This window comes from Rhinolophus ferrumequinum, chromosome 18, assembly GCF_004115265.2.
Source record: "Rhinolophus ferrumequinum isolate MPI-CBG mRhiFer1 chromosome 18, mRhiFer1_v1.p, whole genome shotgun sequence".
NCBI lineage: Eukaryota > Metazoa > Chordata > Mammalia > Chiroptera > Rhinolophidae > Rhinolophus > Rhinolophus ferrumequinum.
This window is the reverse complement of record NC_046301.1, coordinates 20486301-20502284: the sequence shown is the minus strand read 5'-3', so window position 1 is coordinate 20502284 and position 15984 is coordinate 20486301. Positions and strand designations below refer to the sequence as shown.

The following is a 15984-nucleotide window of genomic DNA, read 5'->3' as shown; positions in this document are numbered from 1 at the left end:
AGAGCTAACAACTGTGTATACCATTTCTCCAATACATAAACAACTCGAGGATCAGAGGTTTCCAAACTTTGCTACATATTAGAATACCTATATGGGGAGCATTTAAAAATCGCACTTCCCAGTTCACACCCAATAGCAACGAGGTCACACTGATTGAGGGTGAGATCCAGACAGCAGTGGTTTTTAAAGATCCCAAGTGATTCCAGTGTGCAGCGATGTTTGGAAGGACTGCTTTAGGGTGTCCTTCAGCTTGCTGCACACGAGCAATAGTTCAGAGGTAGTCAGATGGCCTGGATCCATTAAGAGCTGGTACACATCATTAACAAATATTTGGGAAACGGATGAAAGATAAGTTGATCTGACTCCCACACGTACCCTAACTTCATGAGCAAATGACTCCGTAGAAATGACAGAGTATGTTCCTTGATGCTCATACTGTTGTGAAATGGGGTTTGTTCTCATCTCAAAAGTAGACTAACTGCTAAACAGGCCCACCCTGGCCAAGATACATTCGCATACATTAACATATATATATTAACTAATATTGTACTGTATTATATATCAATGCCATCTGTATTATATATGCTATCAAAGCCATGTTAGTATACTAAAAATACGTTATCTTTCTTAGGGTGCTGCAGACTATAGTAAATTTTAGACATTTGTCTGATATTTCAGTGATGTCACAAATAAGGTTGGTAAGAAAAATGCCAAATACACTAACTGCTCTAACCAAAACATATGACATGGTAGTTTTCAGACAATAACAGTTATGTTTAAAACACTGAAAACAGTGATTAGAGCTCATTCTTCAATCAGGTCTGAATTCAATGCTTCTGGTCAGCAGGCATCTAGACCCACAAAACACACAGTAGTCATCGATGGTATTCACCAAATATTTCCACTCTCTACCAGTTTTCCAGGCTCCTGGGAGGATTGTGCTACCAAGACTCTCAGGATTGAGAGGGGCCATGTGGCTATTTCTGACCAAGTAGTTGTAAGCAAATATCACTCACTTGAAAACCAGAGCATTCACTTCCTGGTCCAAAGCCCTCCAGTGCTGTTTCCCTCTGGCAAAGCAGCCAGGAACCTTTAACATGGTTGGACTGCAAAGGCAATCAGGCACCTTTAAGCCCAGGTATCGGGGATGAGCGAGGCCCTCCTACCAATGTTTGAGCAAGAATTAAGTCGTGTCATTTTAAGCCAGAGACTTGTAGGTTTCTTGTTATAGGAACATAAACTAGCTTTATTCTGACTGATGTAAAAATGAGGCAACAACACCTGTAGCACAAAAAATGTCAAGAGACATGATAGCTGATTTGAGGAAAATCATTAAATCATTCAAACCAAATTCCTTGAAGCAACTTCCAAATTAAGCATAAAAGCCTCAGAGATTCTATAATGCTCCTAATCATTTTTAATAATATGATCTGACAGTTGACTCTTTTAACTCTATCTTTAGTCTATTACTCCACTAAAAACAAAAGGCTTTAGTAATGGAAGACTAAAGACAAAAGATATGGAAAGAAAAACATAGGCTTTTAAAAATGTTTAAATGAGAAAAATATAACTTAAAATCTGTAGACTCATTGTTCTGTTAAAATCATCGAACAATTTATACATTTATAATAAAAATGCACTCAATATATGCAGATTCCAGTATATATGTCTATTTGATATACACAACACTCCAAAAAAAAACTACACATACTAATCAGAAAGAGTTCTAGATAGATTTTTATCTATTTAGGAAGAAACAAATATATATAAAACATATCCTCTGGGAAAGAATTTAACAAAATAATAAACCTGCAAGTGATACAATTAAGTTTCTTAAGAAGCTTGGGGAAGAAAAACATGAATAAGAAAGTGATAGACATGAAAATCACAGTGTTTTTTCTAAATTTTGGAAAATGTGAAGCACGATGAAAATGAAGAGATTTGTCAGCTCAACTTCAGTGCAGGCTGAAATGAATGAAAATCTGTCAGAGCCTGAATTGTCACTGTTAAGAGAGTATGGGAAAAAAGACTTTCTGTGGCCTGGGTTTGTATTATTGACTGGCAAATTCCCAAATCATAAAGCAGCTCATATCCATCTGTTATCTAGCACTCTAATTTCACAGGTGGCAGTCCTGGCTTGATAACAAAGACCTTATTTTGACAGAAAACATGAAGGCAATGCTTCATCTCACTAAGTCATCCAAAGTAAGACTGGGATATACAACGTATGATAATGAATTAAATATTTAATTTATCCATACTTTACTAGGTCTCTAAACAAAGAAAAATTCAACCTCCAGAGAAAGCCTGTTTGCAGTATTCAATATTTAGTTTCTCTAAAGTCTGCTGGAATGGTTGCAAAGGGCCAGAGCCCTTTTCCTTAGGGACTATAAAGAAAATGCCTTTGAGATTTTGAATGGAGAAAACATTAGCTCTCCTTTAAAATGGAAGCAACCCAAATATTTATCAACATGCGAATGGATAAATAAATTGCAATATATCCATATAATGAAATATTACCTAGGAATAAAAACAAAATGAGCTAAGAATACACACAACAAGATGAATCTCAAAAGCATTATGGTAAATAAAGAAGCCAGACTCAAAAGACTATATACTGCATGATTCCATTTACATAAAATGCTAAAAAACAAAACGAAACAAAACCAAACAAAACAAAAAAAACGCACACACGAGAAAACCATAGTGATGAAAATCAGCTTAATGGTTGCCAAAGGCCAAGGAGAGAATATGGATTGATTGCAAAGAGGCACAAAGGAATTTTGAGGGGAGACCGGAATGTATGATTGCGGTAGCAGCTATACAACTATGTACATCTGTCAAAGCTCATTAATTTGTACAGTTAAAATCAGAGAACTTTATTATATGCATATTATACATCAATAAAGCTGATTTCTTAAGTAGAGTCCACCAAGACAATGGAAAAATAGTGATTAAGATAAATCACTTTATAGAAAGAGAACTGATTCTGGGTGGTGTGAACACACAATGTGAGACATAGACAATGTATTACAGAATACTACACCTGAAATCTATGTAACTTTACTAGCAATTGTCACCCGAATGAACTTTAATTAAAAAAAGAAAAAAACAAACAAAAAAAAGGTTGGCAGTCCAACGCTGCAGATTCTTCTAATGATTCTCATTTCAGCTCTGACTTCATGTTCCAACGCCAGGGAGAAATATGTAAATGAAAAAGAAAATTCCACCCTGTAATAATAAATGAATAACTGAAACTTTGACATCTGGAATGTGCATTTTGCAATTAATGGTTTTCACTTTACAACACCTAGCCATGCAACAGGCATTTTGAATGGCTCTTAGATTTTACATACCTATAGCTTTTCATGAATAAAACGATTCAGACAATCATGTTACCTCGTGTTTCAACTGCACTGATGCATTTTCTGAGAATTGTGAATCCCATTTTATCCAACTGTGCACCTAAAAAAAATAGTTATAAAATATTAAGGGCACAATCACGTACATTTCCCTTCCTTACAAAAACAGGAGAAAAACTGTAATTCAATTTTTTTCACTACTGAAAAAGAAAACCAAAAGTTACATAGTGTGTGTTTAAATATTGTAAATGAGAATTTCACATATGTAGAAGAGCACTTACTGGAATATTAGGATATCCCTTACCAATAAATTATAAATTACATATTTATAATTTAAAATAAATTTTATATTAATTAAATATAACTTATTTTAAACATTGGAAAAGAAAGTTGATAAAAATCTTGGGGAAGCTATCTAGAAACAGTTAATATACAGTTTTCCAAAATTCCAACAACAGGTCAGTTTTCCAAAAATTATGCATGAGTGAAGGTTTAAAATTACTTGACAGTTGGAGAAATAAGACAAACTTTTTTTTAACCTAGGGAAAAAATTTAAGAGACTCTTTATAAAAATATTATTTGGGTCATGAGCTTCAAAAAGAATTTCATATTTTATATCATGTTCTAAGCATTTAATATTTTATTATTTTCATAATGAATTTAACACATTATTCATGTAGCAGAAAAAAATTTGAAAATATAATTTTATATAATTATAGACACTTGACTATGATTAGGCTGGCATATTTGAGCAGCCTAATAAAAGACAATTTCTTGTTTCAAAATGAAATCAGGGAAAGCAAATACTTTACTCTGTATTTAAATTAGGCAACAGTTATACAAACTCTGGGCTCTCAGCAGGAATAGAGTGAACACTCCATGAATATCAACTTTGCAGGTTTGACACTAAGCTTGAAGAGAATTTTAATGAGTGAAATTGAGTAGTCGTTTACTGTTTCAGGATCCACTATTCATAACATTTTATAAAATGCAAGTGTTTCTTTCTGCCTGGCAAAACTACTTTTTCAAAATAAAAAAAGAGGCATGTTTCCATTTCTCTATAAAAAATAAGAAAGGAAAGAGAGACGGAGAAAGAAGAGAAAGGGGAAAGGAAAGAAAAGGAAAAGGAAGGGAGAAAGGGTGGGAGAGAGGGAGGAAGAGGAGGGGAAAGACAGGAAGGAAAGGGGAAAGAGGAAGGAGAGGCAGAAAGAAGAAGCTGTTCCAGTATATTTACAACCTTGGCACACTGTCAATTTCCAGTGCCAGGCTAGAAGAGATGTCTTTTATTCCTGCATTGGCTCAAATGTTACACATCACGATAATTTTGAAATCACGTGTTATACAACATAATGTTTCCAAACTCTGGACATGTGATAATATGGAGTCTTAACTTCTCCAGAGATATCAAAAGTAAATTTGTAAAGAATCCAGCAAATCTGATCATACCATGTTTCCCCGGAAAATAAGACCTACCTGGACAATCAGCTCTAATGAGTCTTTTGGAACAAAAAATAATATAAGGTCCGGTACTATATTATATCATATCATATTATATCATATAAGACCCAGTCTTATATTATAGTAAAATAAGACCGGGTCTTATATTAATTTTTGCTCCAAAAGACGCATTAGAGCTGATGGTACAGCTAGGTCTTATTTTCGGAAAAACATGGTAGTCTTGGTTGACCTCAATAAAAATACAGAGAACGGAGCTACGTGGGACTTCATTTCCCTCTAGTGCATACAATGTATGTAAAGATCTCTGTCCTTGAATATCTGACTATCTTTGGCCATTTTGTTTGTTACTTTCTAAGGTATGATGATATACAATTTATATAGCCACACTCAGAGACTTTAAGGATAAAGGACATCCAGAGTGTGGATGGGGGTGGGGGGAGGTGCAACCGGGGACCTGACAAACAGCTCCTACCCACAGGCACTCACAACTTTGGAAGTTCAAAGCTGCACAACTGAAATTCTCACGTGTTCATGTATGGCTGTAAGAATAAATATCAAAGTGAATTGTAGAGAAGGTATTTTGGGTTTTGTAGAGAAAGGAATTGTACAGGAAGACTTTTTTTTAAAAGCTCAGCTATGGGAAAAATCAATGAGGGTTACAGTAGTCCAGGAAAATTGGAAAAGGTCCCCAGTGGATAAGGCAGAATACATTTAATATTTGGAGAGGGTACAGGGAGTGAGCACCCAGCAACAGTTTGACATCAGTCATGAAAACAAGGACACTCATAAAGAACAGAGGCAAACAGTCATTTTTAAAAATTAGCACTTACCTCCTTCTGGTCTTGGGATGATGGCTCTATTGAAACTATGGAGTACCTAGTAAGAGATGAAAAATGGGAAAACAATATTTTTAATAAATCAATAAAAATGATTCTAATAGGCATACCTAGGACCATGCAAAAACTACACTGCTATTCGTAAGTTACCATCATGTACTCAAATGTAAAGGTAGTCTATTTGTCTCTCACTGAGGTATGCCCAAGTAGCAAAAACAAGATGAAGGGGCCTGATTCTTAAGGAATTTATTAAAAGTTGATGTGAATTTGAAATGCTCAGCCTTACAACTAGGAATGACAAACTGTTGTCTTCTAATCAATAAAATGAAACTCATCTTCTCACCACTATTTCTGAAATTTGGCATTTACTTAATTAAGAAAGAGATGAGTCCTGCCCATTATTTAACTAACTACACCTGAAATAGCTAGGTGATAATTCCAGGCTACTGCTAAGAATTCTAGCACTTCCCCATTATTTGCAAGGCATATACAGCACCTGCAAAAACTACATAGTACCTTAACCGTCCCCATATAAATACATAGCTGAATACAGTTACACGCCCCGTAACAAGACGGATATGTTCTGAGAAATGCATCGGTAGGTGGTACTGTCCGTGTGCAAACATCACAGACTGCACTTACACAAACCTGGATGGTCTAGCCTACCACAGTAATTGTAAGTGCTATACTGTAATACAATTGGCAGGGTAGTACGTTTGTTTACACCAGCATCTCCACAAATTCCTAATACGTTACAAAGGCTACGGCAGGCGATAGGAATCTTGCAGCTCCGTTAATAATCTCATGGGACCACTGTCATGTATGTGGTGTGCACATGCAGTGCATGACTGTAGTTTCTTCGTGCAGACTTGCCTTATCTATTTACCTCGAATTAATACTTGGCTCTTTACTCTTAAGAAGAGGTTACATATGTCTTCAAGGTTATACTGCCTCTGGCAACAGACTTATTTCTCAAGTGATCTTTTCGCTTTGCAAACTCACTTTCCAAAGCACTTCTTGCATCTCCGGGGAGATACGTCCTAGTCAGTGAACTGTCTGTAGTAGAAGCTTAGAATAACCTGTATGGCATTCTCGGTAACTATGACTGCTCTAAGTACTCTTGACTCACAGCTAAATTTCAAGGACAAATTAAGAATAAACAGACAGCAGTAAAAATGTAGGGCTAACCGTAGATAAATATGATAAAATATACAGAAATCAGTTCAGTACTTTTTCCCCACGAGGCTGATACATTCTCCTGTACGGGATCTACTTTGAAAATATATAATTTGAGTTTTCATTTTTCAAGTACCACAAGGAGATGGCGACACACTCTGCGGCCCGCCTCTTTGCCCCTACTTCCTACAGGCTCACCAAGGAGCTCTCATTAACATTAGATAACACTGTCCATTGCATAAGCTCCATTCTGACACCTCTCTTTTTACTGTAGAGGACCCCTCTTCCATTTTGCAAACCATGCCCATTCCTTTTTTCAAACCTTGTTTGAATGGCAAATGCTTTCCAGATAAGCCCCCCTGGTACCTGCAATGGCAATTTATTCAGAATCATAATACTTTAAGCGGTTTATTTCAATTGGTTCTATGGCATTTTCTATAACTGTCCTCACTAAGGCTCCAATTCAATACATGATCTCGCCAGTTCTCAACTCCCAAAGGCCACCACTCCACTGAAATGAAAGTAGTGTTTGGATAAAGTGGCAAACAGACTGAATTCCTGTGATCTATATCCCTCCCTTTAATGTATTCCTCAAACCCATCTGAAGACAGAGGCCCATTCACTCAGGCTGCAGAATATTGCATACAGTAATGCATTAGGCTAAACCATGAATTGCTAAATCAAGCAACATAATTATAGCAGTCACTTATCGTATGGGCTGCACGGCCTCATATTTACTATTCCATCTCCACTGAGATCAAAATGAATTGCAAGCCTTTATTGTGTTCATCACCCAACGTACTGTCAGGTAGGAAAGGGGAAATGGAGAATTTAGATGACTTCCTCAAGCAGAGCAAATCAGAGTGGCGAAGTCAAGAAAAATCAAAAATAAAAACTAATGATACACCAGTCTTCTGTGCACTGCGGCTCCTTCAAGTCAAATTACTAGAATACTGAACGCTTCCAAGGTGAATTCAAACACCAGTTTCAACAGGGAACTTTTTCCAAGTACTATAAAATAAAAATTACGTGAAAATGAACACAAGTCAACTCTAAAGGATTTGAAATAAAACTCAACCATTGATTATTCTTACAGCTTCTTTTCCACCCAGAGCTTCCAACCACTGCTTCCTTTCCTCCTCTGAAAACGCCTGCATGGTCAAGGAAACACCAGGCCTGAAAGACAGCAGTAACAGATCAGGTTACCCCGTGGCTGCTAAGAACAAACCTCCTTTTCTACTTCCTAATGTTTCATGGCGGTGATTAAGTTGTTTATTTTAATCCTAATTGTCATAAAATATACACCATAAAATTTACCATCTTAACCATTTTACCTGAACAGTTCAGCAGTGTTGAGTACCTTATGGAGCAACTAGTCTCCAGAACGCATGCTGTAAAATTAAACCTCTGTACCCGTGAAACAACTCCCCATTTCCCTTTCCCCCCAGCCCCTGACACCCACACTTCTTTCTCAGTCTATGAATTTGACGCCTCTAGGTAACTCTTACAAGTGGAATCATATAGTGTTTGTCTTCTTGTGATTGGCTTATTCCACTTAAAATAATACCCTCCACTTGCATCCATATTGCAGCAGGTGTCAGAATTTCCTTCTTTAAGGCTGAATAATATTTCATGGTATAGTTTATACCCCATGTTGGCTAGCCATCCTTCCCTCAATGGACACTTGGGCTGCTTTCACCTTTGGGTTACTGTAAACAATGCTGGTATTAACATAGCTATACAAATATCTCCTGGGGACCCTGCTTTCCATTCTTTTGGGTATATACCCACAAGTAGAATTGCTGAGTGTGACATAATAAGAAATATATATTTGGTCTCTGATCCGATTTCCTGGCATATAGCTCCGAAAAAATCCTTGGAATATCTGAAATGAAAAGTATATCTTTTTGTATAATAATGAGATGACGGGGTTGGAGGTTCCTGGATAGCCTCATGATGGGGCTGGTTGCCAGGGAAACAGCCAATTAGAGGACTGGAATTTTCAGCCCCATCCCCCACTACACTTCCCAGGAGTGGAGAGGGGCTGGAGATTGAGTTCAATCACCAACAGGTAATGAAATAATCAATTCCTACACAATTAATCCTCCATAAAAAATAACTAGGGTTTAGACCGCTTCCAAAGTGGTGAGCACACAGAGGTGCCGGGAGGGTGGCATGCCCAGAGAAAACAAGCTCCAAGTCCATTCCCCCATTCCTTGCCCTATATAACTCTTCATTTGGCCGTTCATTTCTATCCTTTAAAATACCCTCCCCTCTGCAGGAAATTAGCAATAGGAAATACACTGTTTTCCCGAGTTCTGTGAGACAGCCCAATACGTTATTGGATCCGAGAGGGTCATGATAACTCTCAATCTATTAACCAGTCCAAAGCACAGGTGATAACCCGGATTTGCAAATGGCATCTACAATGGAGGAGGGCAGTCCTGGGGACCTGAGCCCACATACTCTGCAGAGTATGCACTACCTCTGGTTAGGGTCAGAATTGAGTTAAATTGTAAGATACTCAGTTGGTCTCCACGAAGAATTGGGGAATTGTGTGGTGTGCAAAAATACAGGCCTTTGAGGTAGAGAAGTATTCTGTAAAGAGGGAGAAACCAAGTTTTTCCTCACACTAGGTCATACGGTAATTCTAGTTTTAATTTTTTTGAGGAGCTACAATACTGTTTTCCACAGCAGCTGCACTATTATGCATTCCCACCAACAGTGCACAAGGATTCCAACTTCTCCACATCCTCACCAACGCTTATTATGTTCTCTCTCTGAAAGCGGCCATCCTGGGCATCAGGTGGTAGTGAATGATTCAATTTGTATTCATAAAAGAAACGTATATTTACTGTTAGCCAGGCATGGACAGAGCAAAACCAGGAAATCACTTGTCACCCATCCCAGTTCGACTTCCAGGAGGCCAGCACTTTCCCCATTTGGTGTGTTTCCTTTGTATTTTCTTAGAGCCCTGTGTTAGTCCTCAGGGCCAAATGTCGATCTTTCTCAGTTTAGTTTATTCAAACATTTGGAGATTCTGCCACAAAAGTCTTAATATTGGGAAGGAATACTAGGTAGAAAAGTCATTAATAATTCCTCTTAACCTGCGGGTGGTTTCTTGAATGAAACAAATTTGTATACCTGGTGAAAAGTATTAGAAGTGCCCTTTTCTGGCAAGGAATTAAAAAGCAAAACATTCTAAAACATGCAAACTGGATAGATGGTTGAAATGGAAAGTAAATATTAATTCTTTTTAGAAGTTATCATTCCTTTAATAGCATTTCACCTTATTTTAAATTATTGGATACTGTTTCCCAACTAAAGCAACCTGTAAGAATCAACTGTTAATTGAATAATCACTACAATTTTTATAAAGTACACAGCACCCCAAAAGCACTAAGTGAATGACCTAATCAGAAACTGGGAGACAATGAGGAAAAACTGAGGGTTGCTAGATGGGCGGGGGGAGTGGGGGGTGGGGGGGAGGGTGAGGGGATTGGAGGGCAGTCGGTGACCACAGGATGGCCACGGGGTTTGAAAATTAATCTGGGGAACGTAATTTGGTGGTTACCAGAGCGTAAGGGGGTTGGGGGGTGGGGGATGAGGGTGAGGGGGATCAAATGTACGGTGATGGAAGGGGAGCTGTCTCTGGGTGGTGAACACATAGTGTGATTTATGGATGATGTGATTCAGAATTGCACAACTGAAATCTATGTAATTCTACTAACAATTGTCACCCCAATAAATTAAAAAAATAAAAAAAATTAAAAAAAAAAAAAAAAAAAAAAAAAAAGCACTATGCCAAATATGAATAAGCAGTGCTCCTAACATTTGCTCCCACAGACATTACTCTTTCTCCCCACATGATGATTAGGAAGCAAAAGAGAAGTTATTTGTTTCAATTTCACTATGAAATAATTATAGTTGCTGCTGAGAGGTTCGTGTTTACGGCCATTTTCTCCAGACTATGTATGAATTGTGTGGTAGAAAGTCGCCAATAATCCTCCAACCCCATCCCTGGACAACAAAATAGCTCTCTATGGTCTACCCTAAACATTCTTGCATTGGCCCAACTTTGCCCTCTCCTTGGCACCATGCAGCACAGAGCGAAAGGTCCTCCTCTTCCAGCTCAGCTACACACAGCATCCTTTAGGAGCAAGAATCAAAGCAAGATGCCCAGACACCCAGGCAGTTTTCAGAAGTTCCTTGACTGGGCTGTGAAGGCACTAGCCCTTCTTCTTAGTAACCCACCCTGGGATCAGGGGAGTGAACTCACATTGTGAGAAAAAACTTCAGAAGGCACCGATGTTTTTCTTTACATCATTTAAGTGCTACAACAATATTTACACAGATCGGCAAGCATACTCCATTCTTGTAAAGAAAAAAAAGTATCTACAGACCTCCCTAAAAATTACATGCATGCTAACACTTATTTTATAATTTAGGTGAACAAATGTAGAAAAGGTAAAATAAGATGCTATGGCAAATACATAATAGAAAGCTGACAGCTTTTCTAATCCAGGAATCACAAAACTGGCAGAGACAATGGGACCCAACGTCAAAAAGGCAACTGCGGTCATGGGAAAACACAGGGTTTACAAACACTCAGTTCAACAAGCACTGAGTGATTGTCTTCTGTGCTGTAGGTCTTGTACCAGAGGGTCAGGAACTATTGACTGAATACTTTACTGTGCACAGGCACTGGGCTGGGCCTACAGCTCACAAAGCGCTTATTGTCTAGCAGAAAAAGAAGGTAAACAAATGGCAAATAATCAATTAATTTCCACTGCACAGAGCGCTGCAAAGGAGTCAGCTAGATAACTGTAAATGAGTGAAGCCAGCTACCTAGGAAAACCAGAGGCAGTGATAAGGACTTTGGAATACGCCCACAGATAAAAGCAAAGCACCTTCAACTATGTTAACTCCTGTTGTTCAGAAGATTTGCCTGTGGGCTAATTCAACACCCAGGCTCAGCAGGCAACTTCAGCATGTCAAGGTGCAATGGGAGTAAGAGAGAGAAAGGACTGACCTAACCCCCGAACGTCAGGCTTCCCTCGGGAAGGGACGTTTCATTTGAAGACTGAAGGATGAATGAGCCATGTCAGAGCTAGAGGGCCAACGTAGTCCCCTAAACTGAGAAGCTGCATAGGAGAAAAAAGGCACATTGAAGAAGCTGGGATTAGCCTCATCACGAGTCCTATACACCAGCTGCAGATCGACCCAATAGAAAGCTACAAAGGTAGCCAGGGTCCAGCCACTCACGTCCTCCTTGGCCAAGCTAAGGATTATCCTAAGTGTCTCTGAAGGTTTTTAGTTGGGGAATAACATGATCAGGTTAACTGTGCCCCTGACCACCGGCTACTGGGTGGAAAATGGACTGAAGATAGGCAAGAGCTGGCTGCAAAGACGCATTAGAAGACTTGAGAGGATGAGATAGAATGGCAAAAATGAAGAAAAAAATGAATGCACTTGAGAAATGTTCAAGAAGTGCTTCTACATGCTGTGGGCAACAAAATAATGAGTAATAAACACATTGCTCAAAAATAAAAGACAGATCGATTAAAATACAGCATCAAGAACTAGCAAAGGGATTCTGTGAAAGCCAAAAACAACTGTAGCAAATAAAGACCATATACTTATACTCACAAAATCAGACACTGGGCCTGACAAAATGCCTTGTGTTTTCTAGTTCCTATTAGTTGCCCCCTAAGGTTTTCCATTGATATGTGAGGGGAAATAATATTTACTAGAAGCAGATGGCTAGAGATCCTTAACCAAGTTACACACAGAGCAGCACTGAGAGATGTTGGGCAAGAGGAAGAATGACTGGTTCTGATAACTTGGAGCACAAGAAAAAAATGATGAAGAATTTAAAGGGTTATGAACTGGAATTATACATACTGAAGTAAGGGGGAAAAGCAATTGTCAAGCTTCAGATGAAACAGCCATATTACGTCTGGATAAAAGCCCAATGTGGCATAAAATCTAAAGTACTATTACATGCCTTGCTCGAGGCACAGTGATGTAGACCTGAGCCTCCTAGTCCTTTGTGGAAGGCAGTAGAGGACAAATACAAACTTGTTGGGAGATTAAATAGAGATAAATTGCCTACAAGGAAAGCATTATACCTCTGTTTACATTTTGACGAATAATAACCAGGTAATTCAAAAAACAATTCTACTTTTGAGAAATAATTCATCACACAACCCATTCACCAGAACATTTCACATCTGCAACACATTATTTAAAGGGATCAGTCACTATTATTACATAAAGCTGGGTTCCTATCCTATCACAAAGACTGTTCACATTCATTTCTTATTTACTGAGCCCCTCTCTCTAAAACACTTGTGTAGGAAAAATAAAACACAGTGCACTAAAACCATGTTTTAACCATTTTCAATGTCTCAAGTTTCTTTCCTTTTTGAATCATCAATTACTAGGAAATCAAGCAAAAATGAGACTTTACAAAACATCGTAAACTATAGTATTAACAGCAACACATTGTTAAAACTAAACGATAAAGAATTCTCTAGTTTTTGAAACCAAAAAAAAGGGAGGTGTTACTAATAGAATTTAATGAATATATGTATAGACAGGACAACACGGTGAATATAAAGATAGGAAAGAATAGAAAATTTTACAACAAGGTGCTGCATTAGTCACATTTACATAAAGAAAGAAACGACTATTATATCATCTTCATTTCATGGAGGAGCTGAAGTCACAACATTAGTCACTTGATTGGGAACTAGAACCAGAATTGAGAAATTCTAACTCTGCGGTCTTGGAGCCAATATTGCAGCAATGCATCACACTGGTCCGGCTGAGGACACAGCATTCTTTTCTTCATCTAACAATTTATTTCAACCAAATTAACATCTGGGTACCTAACACGTGCCACACACTATGCAGACCTCTGGATATTTCCATGCACACTGAGGCATAGGTTGATTCTTGGTGAATACAAAAGAAACAGTATAAACTTCATGAAGAAAAAATAGACCAGACAAAACATAGCAAATTGGCAGGATAGTCTGTCTTTCCTGACATAAACCCGTAATTATTACCTGTAGAACATAAGGTTGAGAATTGAAATCAGAAGAAACACTTAGGTTAAATCAGCACCTCAAACTCCTTTCATTCGCTCATTAAAAAAATAATGTACTACTTACTACTCATCAGGCACTATCCTAGTCCCATACATGAGAAGCAGTCTAGAGAACTATGGCCTGTGTTCTACAATTGACCCCATAACTATTCATTCTATTTCAGCTGCATTTTTTATAGTTCAGTCAAAGCATATGGAAGACATGTGTGTTCCTTATATCCTACATAATAGATCAATGAGCCTACAAATTAAGAAAATATATAAAAAGAGTGAAGAGAAACATCCACAGGACATTTATAAGATGTCAATTAATGAGATAGTATTGTAAACAGAGAAATTAAGAGAACAATCTAAGAAGCAGCTACCAAACTTATGGTGGTAACAATCAGAAATATTCTAATGCTTTTCTAAGAGGAATGTTGAAAAGGAAAAGAAATAAACCAAACCAGCATGTTACAAGTCCTGCACTAAATTTTACTACGAGAAGGGGAAAGTGCCAAAGCCAAAGAAAACACTTTTTAAAAGTTACAGAAATGTAGCTGTCATACATAATCAGTTTTTCATAGGGCTGCTGGAAAAAAAATTTTTTAAGTACAAATCTATGAGTCATACATTTTCCAGATATGATAAAAACGTGTTGCCTGATTTTACTAAAGGTGGAACTTTACAATAACTTCTTTTTCCTGTCCACCAAAAAGATGTTTCAAATGGAGCAAGTAAGCAATGATACAGTCAGAAGTAGGATTGTACCCAGCAATAAAGGTGAATTTAAACCATTAATCACAGAGAACTGCTTCTTCTGTTTATAATATAAAAAGTTGTTAAGGCAACATTGTTCTCACCCTAACAAGAACAAGATAGAGAACCTATAAAATCATCCATCTCTCTATATATATTTAGATAGATAGATATAGATATAGATACAGATACATATATACATATGTGTGTATGTGTATATATATGTGTGTGCGCGTGTGTGTGTGTGTGTGTGTGTGTGTGTGTGTGTGTGTATCCCTCTGAGAACTGAAGATGCAAACAATCCCAGTGAACAAAAATGCAGAAAGTTACAAGCCCTTTCTTGGAGAGAACACACTCATATATATGCTTTCATCTTTTGTGAAGCAGCAGAACAGAGGAAGCCACCAGAGATGAAGAAAACAGTAATATTTTAACAAAATTTTAAAGGAAGAATATGGGCTGGGGGGATGGTTTAGAATTCCTAGAAAACAAAGACACAAAGAGAGTCTGAGACCACCCTTCACCTCCTTTCTGTGGGACTCAACCAAGCGCTCCTGAGGCAGTCTAAGAACAGGGCTGAGAGACAGCCCCTCCCCCCAACTGTGTGTGCTAAGTACAAGAGGCAGGTCAGGAGAACTTCCAGAGAATGTTCTGATGGCATCCACGTGAAACCTGTGATAAATGGAATCTCAGTAAAGCAACAACAGTGCTAATCTCAGCTCAACTGCCAACTGAAGTGACAGCCCACCACATTAACAGCCTGATGGAAAAATGGGCCAGCCCTTTACCAGGCATTAATATTACTCACTTAGTCTTTACTGCTCTCTTAAACCTAATATCTGGCATTCAACCAAAAAAAAAATTACAAGTCGTGCAAAGAAGAAAATGTAGCTCAACATCAAGAGAGGAGGCAGTCAAGAGAACCAGACCCAGCAATAGTCCAGATATCAGAGGGGGAAAATCCGACAAAAACCTAACAATTTTAAGTATGTTAAAGGATCCAGTGTGAAAGGTAGACAACATGCACAAACTGACAGGAATTTCAGCAAAGAAATGGAAAGTACTGAAAAAGAGACAAATGGATATGCAAGAATAGAAAATCACAATGATGAAGACTTCAGGGTGATACTTTCATATGCAAACCAACCCATCCTGAGTCTATACCCACAACCATCCCCTTTATCTAATTCCAGCTAAGTCAATCCCCGTGCCCTAAATCATCCCAGGGTCTGGAGGCAGATAACTAAAAACCATTCCTCTAGCCTAGAGTCCACCAATATTATTTAAACTAGCCAATCCT

The 15984-nt window shown here is 38.0% G+C and overlaps 1 protein-coding gene across 3 annotated transcripts in view; it reads right to left on the bottom strand.

The window, feature by feature from the left end:
* The window catches only part of ARHGAP10 (Rho GTPase activating protein 10), a 251677-nt gene that overhangs the window by 108621 nt on the left and 127072 nt on the right, over positions 1-15984 (bottom strand). For all 3 annotated transcript variants that reach the window (XM_033135263.1, XM_033135262.1, XM_033135265.1), the window contains 3 exons: positions 7927-8008; positions 5651-5696; positions 3400-3465 (listed from right to left, as the gene is read on the bottom strand). In XM_033135263.1, the coding sequence (XP_032991154.1) occupies positions 3400-3465; positions 5651-5696; positions 7927-8008 (194 nt within the window). The remainder of the gene's footprint in view (positions 1-3399; positions 3466-5650; positions 5697-7926; positions 8009-15984) is intronic.